The sequence below is a fragment of the Schistocerca nitens genome, chromosome 9, assembly GCF_023898315.1.
Source record: "Schistocerca nitens isolate TAMUIC-IGC-003100 chromosome 9, iqSchNite1.1, whole genome shotgun sequence".
Lineage (NCBI taxonomy): Eukaryota > Metazoa > Arthropoda > Insecta > Orthoptera > Acrididae > Schistocerca > Schistocerca nitens.
This window is the reverse complement of record NC_064622.1, coordinates 246387623-246409152: the sequence shown is the minus strand read 5'-3', so window position 1 is coordinate 246409152 and position 21530 is coordinate 246387623. Positions and strand designations below refer to the sequence as shown.

The following is a 21530-nucleotide window of genomic DNA, read 5'->3' as shown; positions in this document are numbered from 1 at the left end:
TGAGTAAGTGTGCAGTTGACTTGAGATTTTGAAATAGGGTAAAATTTTTAAAATTTTTTCTTCTTTTGAGTACAGTGTAAATATCAGTCCTGTAAAATGGGGTTACTTGAAACAGTGGGATAACTTGAAACGATTTGCAGTTAACCTTTTCTTAATGTTGGCATCATGGTGTGCATAATGTAATTACGCGTTTTGTGCTTTATTGGTAACAACCATACTATGAGCAGTAGTTTCAGCAAGAAACTTAAGTAAATGATTGAAGTTCTCATCCTCTGAATATCGTTATTGTGCTGACCGGCACTGCGTCTTATTCCAATATACAGGGTTTATCAAAAAGAACCATCCAGTTTTTAAAAAATCGTAACTATTATGTTATTTGAGATGCGTGCGTGAACAACGTACATGTTGCTAAGAGCCAACTCTCGAGTTTTACATAGTTCCCACTAGATAGCAGCAGTGTGCACTCAATTTTTAAATCAAAGGATTGCTGCACTGGTTCATATGATTCAGTCTTATATTACTGGCCTCCAAGGTCACCGGAGCTGACTATGTTATTACTTGTGTGTGTGTGTGTGTGTTTATAAGAGACTTTTTATGTGAGTCAGTTACCAACAACAGTGAATGAACCGAGACATCGCAAAACAGCAGCTGTAGAAGCTGTAACTCAAGACGTGATTGCTGCAGTGTGGGAACAATTTGAATACCGCATTGACACAGGCCATGCATCTCGGGGGGGGGGGGGGGGGCGGGGGGGGCGTATTGACACCTATGAAAAAAAAAAATCTTTTTTAGTTTCCCGTTCATCAAAAAACAAAATTCATTGTATATGTTTATTAGTTTCAGAAATATAGACGTGCCAAATCGTATGATACACCCTGTATTATTTCCCTTAAGCTTGTCAGTCTCAAATCATGAGATGGAAAGATTTCCATCGATCATCACTATAATGTTGCAGTAAATATCTTGCCCCAAGGCAGTGCCAGCAGGCAAAGGATGCGAAATCCTGAAATTTATGATCAGTATGAGAAAACAATCTGTTTTTAAATACCCTGTCATCCTGGTTCTGATCGGTGGATGTCGGGAAAGACTCTGAATTCGTTCAGTTGTCGTTCTGTTAAAACTTGCAGTGAGAAACAAAGCGCACCATATTTTCATAATTTTATGATTATCATTTTTAAAACTATTTTTTTTTCAAACTCACCACATCATATATGTAATAACGCGTGTTCTTGAACGCACAAGACGGTTTAGTTTCTACATGATTATATCTGAATTGTTAATCATAATGAACCCGCCTCCGTGGCGACGACTCGCACAGGGGGGAAATAGCCATGCGACGCTATTGCCACTAGTGGAAATATCCACTGTCACTATCAGACTTGTTATCACGGATTTTGATGAGTCAGGTATGTCATAGAGGAAGCTGCGCTGAATACCTCGCTATCGGATATCCTCATAGGAGGTACGCATAAAATTTCGAAATCGATTTTCTTGGAAAGTAGGGCCGTATTGAGTTTGCACACAGCAAGCATAGTGCAGCGGCTGAGGTTCACGACTAATAAGCTGTCGGTACGGGTTCAAAGTTTAAACCTTTTCCGCGTGTTTTTCTTTTTCTTCTAATTTTTTCCTACACAATATCATTTAATAATGTATCCTGGAAAATTATTCAAAAATAGTCATTTTAGCAGTTGTAATTAGTTAATACATCAGTGATAAGGCAAACTTTCATCAAATGTGTTTTCAGTTTGCTACGACATATATTACAGAGTCGTTACTTGCCGTCGCTTGCTGTGCTGGAACAGAATTCCGGATGATACCGTAGAAGCAATCGAAGCACAAATTCGTAGAGCACCGCGCACATTTGATCGAAGCTGGTGCCTTGCAGGCACATGGATTTTTCAAAAGCGGTGTCTGGAATTGCGAAGCACAAATTCGTAGAGCACCGCGCACATTTGATCGAAGCTGGTGCCTTGCAGGCACATGGATTTTTCAAAAGCGGTGTCTGGAATTGATGCAGAAGTAAAGAACGGAATTTTGTGGATTCTCGCTCGAATCGATTTCTGTATTAGTCATTAGCGATTCGGGAGCATTCTGATTATTTGTGAAAATTTTAGCCAGTCTGTAAAAATAAACATCAGAGTTGCCAAAATGGAGTACATTTTGATGGTTAATTTCCACAGTGCACTTCAATTCTTTCTTTAATCAGTAAAAACTTGATCGTAAAATCTGATCAACCTGCCCTCCCCACCAATCAAAACGTTTGTCCCACGTATGGAAAACGACAGACTCTGAGGACGTATTCGTGCAGTACTTGCGTGAACTCTCTGATTTCGTGCAGGTCTCAATTACATTTTTCTTAAATTTATATGTCAACTCATCAACTCTTTTTTGAGCAATCCAATCAAATTTTCCCTATGGTTCGTGCATACATAAGGAAAAGAAAGGGATTTTCTTTCTGCACAGGGTCAGTTTTCGCTCATCGTTCCACAAGGGATCTATTGTACGTTGATTGGTACTGGCAGCCGGTTTGATCGATATTAATTAAATAATCGACGACAAAATTAGGGGTGAGTCTGTATCTAAATTTTTTCCGCAGCTGTTAATTATTTGTCCATATTTGAGATTTTTCTGGAGCTGCCCAAATATTCCAATTTCAAATAAGAATCACAAACGGAACACAAATTTGAAGAATGTGTGCTGTAATGACTGTCGTATTAATAAAATACGACAAAATAGAAAATAAAAATACAGTAGTTACCTTCGTAGACTTCAAGAAGGCCTACGACTCAGTTGACAGACTAACACTATTCCAGATACTTTATGAATCAGGGATAGATGAAAACACCAGAAGACTTGTTGAACAAACGCTCACAGATACAACATCAAGAATTAAGTTTCAAGGCGAAATTTCTGAACCATTCAAAATCAAAACAGGAGTTCGACAAGGTGACGGACTGTCCCCAATTCTCTTTAACTTGGTTTCAGATAAAGTAGTAAAAAAATGGGAAAACACATTAAGAAACAGAGGCACAAAGGGTATAAGTATGGGCCAAGGAAAGAACAAATTTGAAGTAAAATGTTTAGCCTTTGCGGATGATATGGCATTGATAACTGAAAACCGAACAGACGCAACAGTTATGCTTGATATGTTACACGAGATTGCTGAAAAGACGGGGCTAAAAATATCCTACGAAAAAAAACGAGTATAAAGAACACAAACATAATACAGGAAAGTTTATGAAAACAAAGTACGGAAAAATTAAAAGAGTTGAAAGATTCAAATACCTAGGGGTGTGAATCCAAGCCAATGGACTGGATAACACAACAAATAAAGAAAGAATAAAAAAGTTGGAATTTGCATATATATTAACATAAAACTACTACAATAAGAAATCAATATCCATACAAGCAAAGATTAAACATTATAACTCAGTTATATGGATCAGAGTGCCTAACATTGAATAAGAAAGGCGAATTAAGAGAACTAGAAAAAAGAGAGAGAAAAATATTAAGAAAAATTCTAGGTCCTGAGAAAAACAAGGAAAATAGGTGGATTAAAAGGAGAAATGAAGACCTATACAAAAATACAGAAAAGATCACAGATACAATGAGGAAGAGACGGCTAAAATTTTATGGACATTTAAAAAGAATGGAAGAAACACGGATTACAAACAAAATTTTTAATTACGTTAGTAAGCTGAAAAAAACTGTAGGATGGATAGAAGCAGTAAAGAAAGACGCCAACAAAATAGGTGTTACAGAAGAAATAATACATGACAGGAATAACTTTAGGCTACTTATAGAAAAAACAAACTATGAAGAAGATGCGCCAAAACCTCGACCCAAGAGAGTGTGGACAGATGAGCAGAGACGAGCAGTTGGCGAGAAAATGAAGAAGTACTGGGAAGAACGGAAGAAAAAGAAACACCATAAGTCTTAAGTTGTATGCGGGCCATAGCTGGCCAAATTCATAAATAAATAAAAAAATTACTACAGCAGAATGATAGTATTCCAATAAATCTTTATGGCGTTAGCAATTTGATGACATTCTATACGATGAATTTGGGAAAAGAAGTACAGGGGCAGTATTTGAACTAGCGCCACCAGTGTGGTAGCCATGAATCTCAGTCGCTGATCTATGGGCAAGAACTGAGCAGAGGTTGTGTACAGGGAGTGAGGGAGAAGTAAAAAGTGGTGTGCAAAACGGGGCTTTAAAGAGAGGGGTGAGGAAGTGGGAGGGTGAGCGAGTGAAGCGTAGAACAATAATTCTGTCTTCAACTAACCCCCTAAAAGTCCCTTCATCTCTGGAATTTTTAGCCTTGGATGACAATGTATAAACTCTCACAAATGAATTTATAATTACAAGTTCATTATATTTACATATAGTTTTGTGTAACTACAGTTGCATTTCCCTTTTGTATGAAGTATCTTAAGTTATGTAGCTCACGCCCCTTCACTTTATTAAATCACTTATCTTTACATATGTATTTTTTTTCTCGGATAATTAGTTCTGATGATTGTAGTCTATGACTTTCTCAAATTTCGCAGTAATGAATGAACTCATCGTTTTATTACTTTATGAATAACTGTTCACATGACATTTATTGCTCACAAGGTGAAAGTTGGGAATCAAGCATGCTACGTAAAATTAGTGTCGTGTGTTGGGTTGGAGGTGGGGATGTTAATTTAGTGAGTTGAGCATGCATTTTATCAGTTTAGACTCCACAGGTAAAGTTTGTTACAAAATCTGCAAATATTTTACACATAGTGCAGCATGCAGTGATAATTTATTTTCAAGAAATACTGCCACAATTTTTAATTATTGTTACAAACTATAAGCAAATGTCCTTATCTATACATATTATAAATTAAAGATCCCCCACCATGTTTTTCTCTCTGTATGTATAGGCCAGTCTTAGGAACTACTGTAGGGATTTTGTTACAGTCGTGACTAATAGATTGAGTGATTCACGAGGAAGAATTGTGTGTGTCAGTACATATTATAAACAAGTAATCTGTCTGTGTAGGTGCTTAGTGCTACATGCGCGAAACTGGGACTTTTCGCTAGTTTAGTAGTAAATCAGTACATTTGACACCACAGAGTTGTCAGATTGGGATTCTAACACAGCTTGTTGACTCTTACAGGCAACATGTTAGTTCTGCCTTTTTGGCATACTATGGGCAGAAGTCGGTGTTGACCTGCCAGTGCTATTGTTCTCATTTTGTTCGCTCTCTGGAACGTCGACCCATTCGAGATTTTGTTATTAAAAAAAATAGGTGAATACAATTAACAAGCTTTTTTCAAACATTTGATCAGAAGTAACAGTTACACAATGGATGGTGACGTCCTTAGAACTGAGCAAAGAATCCTGTCAGGAAATTAGTTAGCTCTCTGTATGGTGAGAAAGTCAAGAATAAAATGGTTAGTGAACAAAGTGATATACAATCTGTGAATTACTTTAGACCCATTAGAGAACGTGGCCTGATCCTCTGTATAGTAAGATAGTGGTTGTGATATCCTAATGTAGGCATTTGTTTTTTAAGACATAATCACTATTTCAAGTGCCTTGCTGCATCTACTTATCTTGTATGAAATATGTTTTAGACTCAATTTCTGTAAAGTGTGAAAGTATGTATAGACATACAACAAAGCTAGAACATTCCTTTCACTGGAAAAGTGTTGAGTGTCTGTACATTATAAAATAGATAGGAAGATCAAGTTTTTAAATTTTTGCTAGCCACGTTCAAGGTAACAAAGCTTACGTTAGTGGACACACATACGAAGGTGACGGTAAATCGATGTAGAGAAAGATCAACGAAGAAAAGACAAAATAACCCCAAAAACGAAGGATTAACTATGTTGTCAAACCTATGTTGGTATGGACACAATTGGTTTACTACGTGTGACTGTATTGGATGTGGTACGACCTTGCCTTTCTCCAGTCTTCGATATGACTTAACCAACTGAAAGAAACCTACTATTTTCACATCAACAAAACCTAACCGGAAGTGGAAGAAGCGATACGTAACTTAACAAAAATCCCATGGCCGACGACGCCTTGTCTCTATCCAATTTCTCTCTCTCTCTCTCTCTCTCTCCCTCTCTCTCTCTCTCTCTCTCTCTCTCTCTCTCTCTCTCTCTCTCTCACACACACACACACACGCACACACGCACGGTTCCATGAGTTTTAAACTTTGCTCTCTGTTAAATATGAAAGAAAATTGTGTGCTGCAGCAGGAAAGGAAATAGCGGACTGGGGAGGGGGACTGTAGCAGGTGAAATTTTATGCCAACTTTAGTGAATTAGTGGCCATTTCCTTATCCATGTTTCTCATTTACTGGAAACGTATTTATAAGCGACAGAACATGGCTGCGTCTCTACAACGGGCGGCCACCGGTTTTTGCGGAAGGGTGCTACGGTCCAGCGACGTTTCGACTGTAAAAACCGGCGTTTCGCCATCACTGAAAACTCATGGTTCACCAAGCGACGCACGGAGCGAAGTCTCAATAAGCGTAGCTTTCTAATTTCATTTGCCAAGTCAGCGAAAAGCTGCTGGCCGCTTTTCAGTAATCTGCAGCGTATGCTCTGTGTCCTGCTACAAATCTTGAAAAACTTAAACGTTTAAATTTTCGACAACGTTCTCGCCCTCTTCTGCAGCCGTTGTATTACAATGGATTGAAATGTTGAAATGTGTGTGAATTCCTAAGGGACCAAACTGCGTAAGTCATCGGCCTTTAGACTTACACACTACTTGTACTAATTTACGCTAAGAACAAAACACACACACACACACACACACCACACACACACACACACACACACACACACACACACGCCCGAGGGAGGGAGCAATCGAACCTTTGGCGGGAACTATGGATTAGAGCGAAGACCTTGGATAATTTGTTTGTATAGGACTTGGGGCATAATTTGACATGCTAGAGATGTATCATCTCCATATCATCTTTTATTTCCTGGAAAAGGAACGTTCGACACAGTTCTGTATCGATATACGGTGAACATTTTTGTTTTAGGAAAGCATAGGTTTCCTGCGGATCTGCTGCGTTGCTACTGGACTAATAATTTCGCCTATATGTGTCAGAAATAAGTGTTGAATTTCAGATTTGTAATAAATTCTGCAGATAGGCAACATCCAGTATCCATATTTCGTTCCTTTTTTTCTTTTACCACGATTAACATGTTATTTTAGGCAGAACTGTGTGGGTGGAAGACTGCGAATGGTGGAAAGGAATGCCCTTTAGGCGTGTTCGGCGCGTTTATATTCCACGGATACTGTGCTGTAAACCTAATTTACGAAATCTTGAGTTCAGCCAAGTTTTATAGTGTCACCATAAACGATTCTTCTGTTTTCGAGAAACTACTGCACACATATAACACCACTTTCCTGATGAAGCGAAACCGCCAGTTACGACGCAAATAAATGGTTTCGCTTTGTGTGTTACGCGGCGTCTCCTATTGAGATCATGGAACTTGGACAGTGAAATGTTCTGTAAACGAGAACCATAAAGTTCGTACTTGTATATACCGGCTATCCAGAATTTCTATTCACTCACCGATCTAATAATTGAACAGTACATTTTTAGCCCTGACGGAAAGTTTGAAAAACAGAAATAAAAACGTTAGCACTAATATAGATTGTGGTATATTGAAAACTTTAAAGACACATTCTTCAAGTGGCGAGAATATTGTCATTTACTGCGGATGACTTTCTCCTCCTACACAAAAATGGTTGATTATAAATGACTCCAAATACAGATAGCGACAAACTCCATGTCCGGTGGAGTTCGTGTATGTGAATAAACAAATGCAGACAGCACATAAATGTATTAAAGAAGTAGCCATTAACTTAAATGAAGAAACGGCAGTTTCCTAAATCAATTGCTGCTATGGTTTTTTAACAAAAGAAAAATGTCTGGGCAAATTGTGACGGTGCTGTATGGTGCTAGGGTTGATCAGATGAGAACCGCGCCACTTTGCGTCGAGCTCTGTGTATGTGCACAAGGCCCCCACGGGTACTTATCCACTTTTGATGATTAATAAATTTAACATGGTGTAGCTCAGTGGCCTGTTGCAATTCTTCAACTGGACACCACTTCGGCGACGTGCCTGACCCTAACCTACCCCTGTTGTCCAACCGGAGGAAGGGGACGTACAGTTTTAACGTGAGATCTGAACCAAGCGGCATTTTTGGCGACTCCTTACATCCTCGAGAGATGAAGCCTGAGATAAAACTGGAAAATCAGTGATCCGAGATTCGATTGGCGATCTCTCGGTTTCCAGTCAAGCGCTTTACCGCTGGATCACAAGGCCCCGCATTTGGATGATGATGGGTGGGCCTTACATGAAGCTAGGCCAAATTACAGCGTGATAAGAAGTATTGGATGGGGCCAGTAGGAATGTTTTTCTAAAGGCTAGTTTTCCCATGTAGCGACAGATACAAATAAATCACCAGGTTTGTTTTACTGTTGCTAAGGGGACTCTCGTGCTGAAACTAGGTGATTCTGCTCAACCTCCAATGTACAATCCTAGTTGCTAAACGTGTGTTCGATTACAGTGGTTTTATCACAGTTGGCTGGGACAGAATGATTATCTGATATCGATTTTTTCCCTACTTTGCCAGAATCGGTGGGCATGTGACAGCACGCATACCAGTATGTTCCAAAACGCTGCGCAAAAGAAAAGGTCACCCTGGATTTTCCGGTATTCATACATCGGATTCTATAGGCGATGAAAAGTATGGGGTCAGAAGTTTTGGGTAGCTCTTGAGTGGGACCATTTGTAACTCAACAAAAGTGGTATCACTGTTCTACAGTGTCACACTTCTTTCTGCTTAGGCAAATGGAGCGAATCGGTTGGTTCTTGCATTTGATGTGTTCTACCGTGGGTTTGATGGGACAGACGGAGGCACCATTAATTATGGCAATTCCTCGGAAAACAAAAGAGGGGGCTTTTCTGTATTTTCGCCGTAACCCGCGGACCGTAACCCATTCAGGTATCCAGAGATGGCGGTGCACAGAAAATGGTTGAATTTTTTCCGATATTTTCCCAAGATCCCGATCTCGAACATACTTGAAAATTTTCATGATAGCAGTTTCCAAGATACAGTGGTTGAAAGTTACTCCACGTCTCCAAGTTAAATCTGGTATGAGGCGAAATCTAAATAATAAATAACCGCATCAAATTTCTCATTTGAACGGTATATTCTCAAGACATTTATTTAGAAGACCCAGTCCCCGTTTTCAAAATTATCTTCAATTTTTTGTGTACCAAAATCCAGCCGCGGCTTCCGAGATGGCTATGCACAGCAAATGACCGTCAATTTTATGATGTATTCCTAAGATCCCGACCTCGAACAGCCTTGAAAATTTTTTCGCCCCTTTTTCCGTTTCCGAGATGCAGAGGTTTAAAATTACCCTACTTTTACACGTAAAACACGCACATCAACTGCGGTGTGAGGCGAAAACGTAGTTTATAAAGTTTCATAACGCAGTGAAATTGTTGTAAAGTGTCTTAGTTATCATCTGGGAACCCCAGTACTGACGCAAATGCAACGTTTTTTTACTCTTATTGTTCGGTCTGAGGTCTACAATTAGTTTTGCATTATTTCAGTACTACGTAAGTAAACTTCCAAAAGTTGACTGACTCAAGTTCTTTTCATGAGCCCTGCTGCGGCTCGGAAAGAAGGGAACTAAGACGAAAATGCTTTTGTCGGAGTACAAAAAAGAGGAATGCCACTGTTTTCACTAAAAGACTGATATGCAGCGGTACCAGCTGCCTCATTCTACCTCCCTCAGCACCTTTAAAATTTTTTGCAAAAATATTATCATGTGAACATAATCGCCCTTTTCTATGCTGAGGGAGGAGGAGACAAAAAAAATGGTTCTGAGCACTATGGGACTCAACTTCTGAGGTCATTAGTCCCCTAGAACTTAGAACTAGTTAAACCTAACTAACCTAAGTACATCACAAACATCCATGCCCGAGGCAGGATTCGAACCTGCGACCGTAGCGGTCTTGCGGTTCCAGACTGCAGCGCCTTTAACCGCACGGCCACTTCGGCCGGCCGGAGGAGGAGACAGTGGGAGCGGGAAGAACTTGGAGAAGTAATAAATACTGGAATATGGTAGCCAGTGGTTGTGGAATAGAAAGAACAAAGGAGATAACGGCTATGTGAGAGAAAGCGAGGGAACGATTACGTGAGAGAAAGAGAGGGACACAGTGGCTATGGAGCATAGTAGAGAGCGGGAGAACAGTGCTGGGAGAAGAGTGAAAGAGAGAGTGCCAGTGGGAGAGGATTTAAGAGGAGAAGGAAGTGGAAATTGCTTGTTAAAAAGAGCGCGATTTTGTTCCCGTGCCAATATTTTTGGGGAAATTTTTAAAGGTGCTGAGGAACGTAGAATGAGGCAGCTAGTACCCCACTTTTCAGTCAATCTTTTAATGAAGAGGAGCATGTTCACCTTTCTTGAGCTTCAACAAGAAAGAGGAAAGCCTTAAGGTAAACGGATCCTGGTTTCCCTAAGGCCGTGTCCTACGTGAGCGACAGAAGCGAGTGACAGCGAGCGACTTCTGGATAAGCGACACTCCAGCGACAAGCAGCAGCATCGGGCGAAAACCTCGGGTGTCCTGCGTGCTAGCGACCATGTCGCGCTACAAGATCGTTGCTTAGAGCTGTTTCTATAAAACGGCGTCCTTAACCTGTAGAATACTGTAGCTGGATAGTAAGGCTACAGAATTAGGTTTACTTAAGAAAATAAAGCGAAACTATGCATGAAATTTACAAAGGGAGGAATGTCCATTGAGAATTTCATAAAAATCATCAACTACAAAGATCACCAGACAAATTCTTCGAATACATGTTAATGAGCAGAGGAGCATTCGACTATCTCATCAATAAGTTAAATACGAATGTTTTTTTACTTGATCAAGAACTTTTAACAGCCAATAAATGCGGAGGAGTGACTATTACACGACTAACTACGCTAAATACAAACATAAGCACAAAGAATGTTGCGCAGGGGCGATAGCTAGTTGTGGTGTAGGTGTAGCATATACAGTTCGTAATTACGTGCGATGATAAGGTCTTGAGTACGATTCCCGGCAGTACTCATGTTTTTACTGACTCGATTAAGATTCTGTATACTAAGTTTTATATATACTGTTTACACTGCATCGCTAAGTATATTTTTAAGGTCTTGCCAAAGAACTTGATCTTCACACCTATCGTAGTATATCACACACATTTAATACCTAATAAATAACAATTAACCATGAAGTTTTCCAGATATTTCATGTTGCGAACGTAATTCATCAGCAGTCATTGTTAAGGTCAAGCGTTTCTTTTACTTAAAATAGTCTGTAAAAGTAAAGCTTACAAAATTTTGGAAAAGAAAGTCAAATGTTTTGTGTAACTGTTTGTCTATAAGTATGAAATAAAAAAATATTGGGAAACGTTTGGTCCACCTCATTTTATGTCCATGATTTCGATCATCATTCGAAGGCACGTAGAACGTTTCTCTGATCTACTCATTTCATTTACACAAATAATTTCATAAAATATTTGAGTGATTTCTTCCATATTTTAATTTCAAGTTTCATTCAGAAAGCATGATCTTACTGACTCCTCGTTTGCCTTCGTGGCGTACTTGATTCGAAGGAAGCCTTTTTGACATTTAAATACCGCACCAGTGTATCTTTTTATGTGCAAAATACCTAGGTCTTGAACAGATGACATTTTTGACACTTCATTTAAAGCAGCTTTTCGTGAAATATTTCAATTTTTCCTCAGCTTATTAATTAAGTTTTCGTTCATTATCCTGATTACGTTCAAGCAGTTAAATATTTTTATGCCAAACCAGGCCTCATGCTGGTCACTTTGACACCCGGTTTACCTGTTTCTCTCCCTTTGTTTGCCTATGAAAATTCGGACAAAACCTCATGGTGTAAGTTAGGAAGTCTTGTTTTTGCTCTGCTCACGCGTTTACAAAAACGTATCGAGTATTAATCATATGATAAAATAGTCCTTTCTGCATGCTGTCATTTCAAAAAATCGTCGTTTCGATGTCTTGAACCATTTGTGAGATAACGACGATTTTTACGACCACTTGATACCCGAAGCGCAGAAAAGGTTCGGACGCGACGCGAGCGACTCGTCCGCGGATATAACAACCAATATCTCAAGAATGAAAAGCGATATCATTCCGGTCTCAACTTTAAATACAATTTAGATATAATGGTTACATTTCATACGCAATAATGTATGGCCTTAAATGAGCTCAAATGTACACATTCAAATAGTCTACAATTTCTATGCTTGCAATAAGTCAGAGCATGCTTCTGAACTTCATTATTAGTTTGTCTCAAAAATTAAAGAACATTTCCCTGATCAAACAAAGAGTGTTCTTATCAATAGTTCAAAGAAAAACAAAATCTGAGAGGACCTTTAACACACATCCTTTTCAAAATCAGACAAAATTGATGTATAATTTGGTTTTAATAGATTGTACTCATGGATAATAAAGTAATTACTTGAGTAATCAAGATGCTGCCTGGTCAGTCTTATGACATTCTGACTGGCTGCAAATGAGAAAAAAATCAATATCAGAAAGTCGTTCTGTTACAAACTTCCAGAACATTACCCAAATTTGAAATGATAAGATTTATGAGCTAGTTTTTAGGTTTTCAAAGTTGAGCAGAAGTTTCAGCCTGAGAGTCCCACTTGGAGAAAGAGTAAACTAAACTAGGTGATCTATTTGAATCTGTCGCGATGTAGATAAATTGGCCTTTACAAGGTTGCCGCTATTGGCTATAGCTTTCATCCTGTAAAATTTCATCAAAATTGTAAAGGGTCGAGTGATATTTCATAGGCCACCGGACACTGAACGACCCGTAGGTACCGTTTAGCATTTCTTATGTTGCAGTTGAATGAATAAAAGGTTCATAACATTCATGAAAATCTTGATTGAAACTTCTTGATTAACCCATTATGCAAATGGATTTATAGTATTTTGTTCCCTTAGTTTTACGCCGATCTCAATAGCGGCTATTTGGCGAATGTGTATTTGGGGCGATCCATGCTTACGAAACGTCATTAGTGATGAACGGATCAGCAGGCTTGCCCCAAACAAGATTACATTACATGATATGGTGGTATGTGTGACGATAAATTATTAAACTCATTGGACGCATGGACGCATTGTGATTTATGGCCTAGCATCTGACACCTGCTCTGTAACGAATAGACTCCATTACTAAGTGTATGCTAATGAAGCTGATGTGCACCTTCTTTGCCGTGGTACTGTAGTCATATCACCGCCACCCCCCCCCCCCCCATTCCCCCCCCCCCCCGCCCGGTCCTATCTATCGTTCCCATTATTAACTTGCTAATAGGTCTTTCTTTCCTCGTCTGCGTCCAGTGGTTCACCGTGCTATTTTTTCCTCATTGCAGATGAGAGAAATAACTCGGTTTGCCGTTGCTATTATTCTGCTTTACGTTTAAGGATTTTGAAATGAACCAAAGGGGATAACAAAAGGATAGGCTAATGGGAAATGATGCTGTATTCGTCGCAGTAGACAAACTCAATTCCACAGAAATAGTTGTAGCTGCATGCGAGATCATTTGGATAAGACATATTGTGAAAGGTCATTAATTTATTATCGTATCACTTATCGACCAACCGATTGATTGCCCAGATGTAACCGAAAAGTTAAAAATAACATCAGGTCTTTATTACGTGTGTCGCCCGTTATACTTTCATTATTGGAGGAGAACGTGATGGATTCTCCAACAAACTATAGGAATAATTACAGTTTTGTAAATGATGAGCGTGACAAAATACGTTGTGAAACGATACTAGATGCTTTCACTGCATCTACCAACAATGGATAGCTCGGAAGCCCATTCACGAGGGAAATGTTAGATGTAGTTGCCACAAATAAAAACGATCTCTTACGGGATGTGCGCGTTGAAACAAGCATCGGGCAGTCCCAGCAACAATGATTACCAAATTTCAAAGGTCAAATAAAACAATAAGAAAGAATGACATGTTTAGTAAAATGATTAAAGAAGCAGTAGTGTCATATCGGAAGGAGAACTCGAAACCTTTGGATCGGCATGAGCAAGTACAGGAATTGAGAAAAAAATTACATATCACTGGGCAAATATGTATCTAGTAAACAGCACATCATGGGATAGACCCTCCATGACACACAGTCTGCCCAGAGAAACAGCGACCATTGCGCAACAGGTGTAAAATAGTGTGTAGAGAGAGATTTCAAACGTAACCCATTTACCGTAGAGAAGGGCAATGCTTTAAAGCCTATTATTACCACCGTTGAGCTATCTAACCGATAGATCTCCACAAAACCTAACTACTGTTCATATGGAAAGGAAGTCAGCGGGACCAAAGTTAATGTCCAGACATTTGTGGATGGTACAAGAACTGTAACTGAGAGGAGAGAAGCAAAAGCAGAAATGTTGAACTCTTCAACTTTTTTGTTGCAAATAAAGGAGTAGAGCTCGAAGTTAATTCTTGCAATATTGCAAAGAGGAATGATACAGAATTAGTTGGCGAATAATAGAGCAGTGAATCCACGAGATCGAGGTTAAGCTCACCATGCTACCTGATGCCTCTGGCGTATGTGAAGATCACAACCCTCCTGTAGGCCAATTGTATGACTTAAAAATGGTGGGAAAATCAGGTCACCCATAATGATACACGCCATCGTAACGCCTTACGCCCTCCCCCACATGCCTAGATCGATTTTGTAGTTTAATAAGGTGTACTGAAATTTGCGCCAGGAAAAGGTTGAGGGACTCAATCTAGATGTTACCGACGTCGAATTTTCGACAGAATGCTGTTAACTGAGATGGTCAATGTTTAGAGTGCATCGATAGCTTTCCACACGTCGCAGAACCATGGTACATATGTCAGATCCTACTCATTTGATTAAAACTTCAGAAACGAAGCTTCCAACTATTATACAAAAATCACTCGACAGTTACCATGAGATTTCTGAAGACGGGTATCCTTTCACAAATTTCATAAGATAACTCTTTTTTCGAAAGTGAAATTAAAAATTACCTTGGTTCCACAATGAGTCAAGCATGACTCTCTAATTTAGCTGTTAGTCAATAAAAAATGCGCAAGCTGAAGATACCGACATTAATGACCCAGTTTCAAAATTTGCAGTCCAGAAAGAAAGAAAATATACTAAGCTACGTGCTAGTCACCTGTTACTAAGTAGATCTTCTGTTACTTGTTGTGCTTCCTTAATAATCAGTTAAACAGTGTGTTTTAAATCTGTTTTACTTGTTAGTTTTCTGTTTGCGAAGTAGTTAACATTATATGAAAAAACTCCTACACACAAAATTGTTTGGCAATGATGGAAAGGTAACTGGATGGGTATTGGTCTCTTTATTTGTACTCCCAAAGTCTGCTTGAATGGTGTATATTGCGAAAATTGTTTGCCACAGCACTTGAACGTACCATCCATAAAAAAGCCTTATTTACTTCTTAGAACCTCTCTCCCTGCTCTTCCACTAAAAACTATTATCCTTTCCCCTAATTAATCATTGCCTAACAGAAAACTGCTACCATCGTTCATAGCTAGTAACTCTGCTTTGAGGTCACTTTCTTCTCTTGCGTGCAGATCTCTCCTGTCCTAGTGATTTTGCCTACTGGTAGTACAAAGTTCTCTTTGTTGCTAGCTGCTCTGGCATTTCAGTGACAAAATCAGACTGTCGGTTATGCAGGCAGCCCAGCTCCTCTGAATATATTTTGGAAATACATATCTCTCCCTCTCATGCCCTATTTTCTTTACCTGATTCAAGGTCTTCCCTGCTTCGTACCGAGCGTCATCTGGAGCTCCACATTGATGCTAGAGTGGAAAAATCACTGTCGAATCCTTGATTTTAAGCATTCCTCGACAATGGTTTGCTTTCTGTCTCAAACAGCGCCACGTCACAGTCCCATCTTCTTTCATTCTCTTCCCTATGTAAGAATAACCTTCATAGTGACAACATGGCTTACCACGAATGGTCATTGAAACTTCCATATCGGAACTGTTGTGACAAAAATACAAAAGTTGCACAATGTCAACTCCACTACAGCTAGAGCGGTACTGAGACTGTTTGTTTAGACTGTCGGCTACTGTGGTAGAGGTGGTCTATTGGGGCATAGTTCGGCCATGGCTGGGTAGCAGGTAGTGTATAGCAATTATGGCGGTCCGGGTGCAGGTAAGTCGTGATACAAAGGGACGAAGTGTTGGGTGCAGTTTTCTGGTTGGGCGCAAATTTCACTGGGTGCAGTTTTCATGAATCTCTAAAAAATGACGGGAATTTCTTCGTCTTGGCTGGGGAAACGAGGACAGACAGATTTATCCTCCTCTTCTCTCTCTAGGCCAGTTGTGTATATCTTGTTACTTCTGTTCTGCCCACTGTAGTTGAAGATTCAGCATCATCAGAGTTAAGCCATCCTCTCCGGGCCGAATGAAAAGAACGAGAAGACTGTCACATTGGAATGTAAGTATTAATTCACTCCTCTCAATACGTATATGTGTAATTTTGTGAATATTTGCGATTTTTCTTTTTTGAAACAGCACGACAGTGCTTTGATGCAGCAGTGGCTGCTAAGTTGGAGCAGGACATGTTCTTTGCACAATCACTTGTCAGACTGCAGCAGCACCCAGTTGGGTTTTCTGATCTATCATATCAGCCAAACAAGCTTCCAGCATCTGCGGCACCGCCACAGTGTCCCTCAATCGACTTACCTGTTATATGGGACTAGAAGATACATATAATGGTTCCAGTGTACTCCTGTTTGCCACTACATATAATTTGACTGCCAGTGGTCCAAAACTTACAATTATAAACATAGAAGCAAATAGTGACTGTCATGTAGTAATAGAAATCGAGAAGGTAAAACGTGTTACAGTGCAGTGTACATCGTTTCAGTGGGCCTGGCTATTTGGCATGATGGAGTACATCGTTGCTCAGATGACGAGCGAATATGATCCATTCTGTACTCATATTGACTTCTTTGTCTTCAGCTGTAAGGAATCATCATGGATGTTTATGCAGCTTCTGTATTTCAGGTAATATTTGGAAACGTGTCCGTTTATTTAAAGGGTTTGAATTTTAATAACTAATGTGGCCTAGAAAGTGCATTACATATTGCAGCATCCAGATTGTCGCTGGTAGCTGCATGTCTTTGCCTTTTCAATGATTGTAAACTATCTGTGTGAATAGTATGTGAATTAGTGAGTCAGAATAATGTATAAATTCATGCAGTACCAAAATCCCCTCCAATCCTCTCCATAAGTATTAAATCTATAATAGTTGAATTTAAGAATAGTTGAATTTACGGATGGAATGCCTCAATGTATTACTGTCCCTATAACATTGACATGATACAAGCTGAATTTTAGGTAAACAGAAAACATATTATTTGTGAAATATTGCAAAAAAAAGACTGATATTTTAGCTGTTGTGATTGACGATGCACATAAACATATAATAATAATTAATACATGGCCTAGTCACATAAACAAGATCACTGTTGAGTGCAATAATCACTCACAGATGCTAGGTGTCAGCACTAGCAGTGCAGGTTATATACAGCATGTCAGGGGCATGGAAAACAGCGCAGTCATTGTAATGGATATTTAGTAATCAGTGGATTTGGAGAACAGTGCGGTTGTTGCTGTAATGCAGAAATGGAACATTTATCTGATGTCGAAAAGGACATGATCGTTGGCTTTCGGACCCAGGGTGGGGAAGCATTTCTGAAATGGCTAAGTTTGGAAACTGGTCACATGCCATCGTGGTTAAAGTATGCTGTCCGTGGCAAAATGGCGCTAGCCAAAACCTGTGCTGAGGCAACTGTAGTGAACCATCGACCATCGGTGACAGGGGGAATGATCTCAAGCTGAGATCTGCTAACTACTTAACAAGAAAGTGAGCATTATACTCGCTCAAATTGTGGAAGAAAACGGGTACGTGTCATGGTAGCCAATCTTTAAAGTTACACGCATTATGTGCTTTGCTACGGAAGGTGTTTAACGACAGACCACAAATGTGACAGTTAAATGTTTCCTTGTTTAATTTGGCATTCTCCTACAATTTGGTGGTAGGAATGTCTGCTTGCTAATCCACAACATAATTTGCAATTTGTGAAATCTCAGAGAGCAACCATCTTGCAGGATTTATCCCCACTGGTTGAGATTTGAGCTATACGAGCGCACAGCTCGATACGCTGCTGCATATTGTACGTGTTCTCTGAAGGCATACGAGAAGCTGTGGGGTCACCCTTACAATGCACCACACAAATATAGGCCTCAAATTCAGCATATACTACAAAGAGGTAAAACTCATCATGGTGGGAGTTCTTCAACTCTTAGAACGTTTGCCTCAGTAGGCATTTCCACACATCTTGGTTCCTGACATTTAGCAGTGTACCAAATGCTTTACTAAATGCTCACTCAAAGTAAACATGTTGAGACATCCAGGACAAATTCCATGCACCACAATGTTTCGACAATTGGGAGGCAGGCTATGTTTTTGATACAGACATAGTGTTGTATGCCCCCCGGTAGAGAAGCAACAAATTTACGGGTTTGGGATGCTGAGTGGTTACTTCGAAAATGTAGAATGGTCTGACAAATTGGTACTTAATTTTATTATCCTGTGCATCATGCTCGCATTATAGCTTGCTTTCTTATTACTATTCTTTTTCCTTCCTTCTTTACACCTGCCGTGAGTATGAACTCTCGTATAGCTGGATTCATCCTGTCAGATTTAGGTACATCCTAAAGTTTAAGAGGGAAATGGGTATCTCCTAAGGTTCAACACCCACAAACATTAAACATTTGGTTCCTAGTTGAACAGTCAGCACGTGTTTTATAATGTCTTTTGCAAGCCAGAAGTGACCAAGCAAAGCAGAATCCATGTCTTTATGGTGGACATTAAGGCAGCTCTTTTATTTAGGTATACCCTCTGGAAGTAGGCTATAGCTCGACCATCCATTTAATGGATCAAAAACGTGAGAATATATGTCGAGGTGGAATAGATGGCTTTTCTTTCCTGCATTTCAGAAAACTGGCCTTTTTGAATACAAAAATATTTGTAACCATTCAGTGTTTGCAGTGCCCACAATATCACACCATTCCTCTATATATATATATTAGTTCGTCAATGACTTTGAGTAATTTCCCATAAAGTTTGGGCCAAGAGTGGCATCAGCATGAAGTTAACTGTCTCACCATGACCAATGTGAGGGACTGTGTCATCGGCATTGACCTGCTGATATGTTGTGATATGATCCAAACCACCCTCACACAGGGGGGGGGGACATGATACTTAGGTGATATATCACTGGTGTAATGCATATATCTTGGGAACAATCAGTGTACTGGACTTGATCATGGTCGATAATTCACAGAAAGAGCTCTGAAGTACCTGCTTCCATCGGTGATTGTCACCTGAAAAAAATAATTACTTCATAGCTATTTGTGACCGCACACCCACATTACTTTTCAATACATACCTGCAGACTCATCATCAGTCAAATGAGGGCACTTGCTCACTTTGTCATTGAATTGGTGGAACCAGTGTTTCATAATAACTGGTGTCAGTAGTTAGACTAACACTGAAGTTAACACAAGCTGTGCGATGCGTCCTGTATACACTGAGGTGACAAGTTATGGAATACCTTCTAATACCCTGTCGACCTCTTTTAGCCCAATGTAGGGCAGTAACTCAATGTGGCATGGTCTCAACATGTTGTAAGTCCCATGCAAAAATATGGAGCCATACTACTGGCACAGCCGTCCATAATTGCAAAAGTGTTGCCGGCACAGGATGCTGTGCACGAATTGACCTCTCAGTTATGCCCCATAAATATGTGATGGGATTCATGTCTGGTAATTTAGGTGGCCAACTCATTCACTCAAATTGTCCAGAATGTTTTTCAAAACAGTCACGAATAATTGTGGCCCAGAGACATGGCGCATTGTCATACATAAAAATTTCATAATTGTTTGGGAACAAGTCCATGAATGGCTGCAACTGATCCTCAAGTACCAAAACACAACGATTTTTAGTAAATGAAGGGTTCACTTGGACCAGAGGACCCAGTCCATTCCATGAAACATCAGCCTCACCATTATGGAGTAACCAACAGCTTACATATTGCCTTATCGACAGCTTGTGTTCATGGCTTTGTGGGGTCTGCACCGTACCATCTGAAATCGGGACTCATCTCGCCATGCCACAGTTTTTTCAGATGTCTATGGTTCAACCAATAGGGTCACATTTCCAGAAGTGGCATTGCAGGCAGTGTGCTGTTAACAAAGGAACTCACATCGGTCTTCTGCTGCCATAGCCCATTAATGCCAAATTTTGATGTGCTGTCGTAATGGATACATTCTTTGTATACCCCACATTGATTTCAGTAGTTATTTCATGCAGGGTAGCTTGTCTGTTAGCACTGACTACTCTAAGCAAACATCGCTGCTGTCAGTTGTGAAGTGAACACAGTCAGCCACCGTGCTGTCTGTGATGAGAGAGAATGCCATATTTGGAATTCTCAGCACACTCTTGACTGTGTATCTCAGTATGTTGAATTCCATAACGATTTCCAAAATGGAATGTCCCAAGTGTGTAGCCCTGACTACCATTTCATGTGCATAGTCTTAAGAGTTCTCGTCAAGTGACCAACAACATGTCGGACACCTATTCTCAGGAACCACTTGAGTACAAATGACAGCTCCACCAATGCATTGCCCTTTTATGCCATGTGTACTTGATACTACCACCATCTGTATTGTGCATACCACTATCCTGTGACTTTTGTAACCTCCGTATTGTTCGTTAGTGGGGAGGAAAACTGGATGCACCCACATCAAGATTCTGTGTGTTGGCAGGATCAAATCCGACCAGTAGCGTACTTCCCGTCTTTTTATAAGCTAATAATAAGAAAAGATCTATCATATATATTAGTCCTCATGAGGCAGCGTTACTTCGTGACACTAACAACAAGCAATGGTGCGTGACACTAACAACAAGCAACGGTGCAGGTTACACTATCTACAGCCGGATTGCAGGTCACGGTCTGTTTAAAGCTGTGGTTGTCACAGTGGGATAGAGATACATCTGTCGGAGGGCTGTCGTTGCTGCTTCCACTGATGAGAGAATGATAACATCGTGTGGTCTGTGACACATTGCCAGCACTTGGCTAATGGAGGGTGTGGTGCACCATGTCCGCTGATGCGACTGTGATAACATGTGGATTGCTCACTGCCAGCAGGTGGGTGCTGGCATAATATATGCAGTAGTATGCATGTTTACTCATGTGGCCACGCAGCATTACATTAGTATAAAAGGCTGGGAGCGACAGAAATGTCACCTGTATGGATGTACACAGGAAGTGAACACAATGAAGAAAGTATTGTTTGCAGATGATAACTTAACTTAGTCAATGAATAATTGCACAGGAGTTTGTGTACTTAGCTACAC

The 21530-nt window shown here is 39.9% G+C and overlaps 1 protein-coding gene across 2 annotated transcripts in view; it reads left to right on the top strand.

The window, feature by feature from the left end:
- Window positions 1-21530, top strand: part of LOC126203420 (uncharacterized) — a 501622-nt gene that overhangs the window by 119138 nt on the left and 360954 nt on the right. The window contains exon 1 of one of the 2 annotated variants that reach the window (XM_049937726.1): window positions 17017-17110. The exons of the other annotated variant lie outside the window; for it this stretch is intronic. Within the exon in view, the coding sequence (XP_049793683.1) occupies window positions 17026-17110 (85 nt within the window). The 5' untranslated portion in view covers window positions 17017-17025. Of the gene's footprint in view, window positions 1-17016; window positions 17111-21530 lie in introns of those variants that run through there. 2 annotated transcript variants of the gene reach the window in all.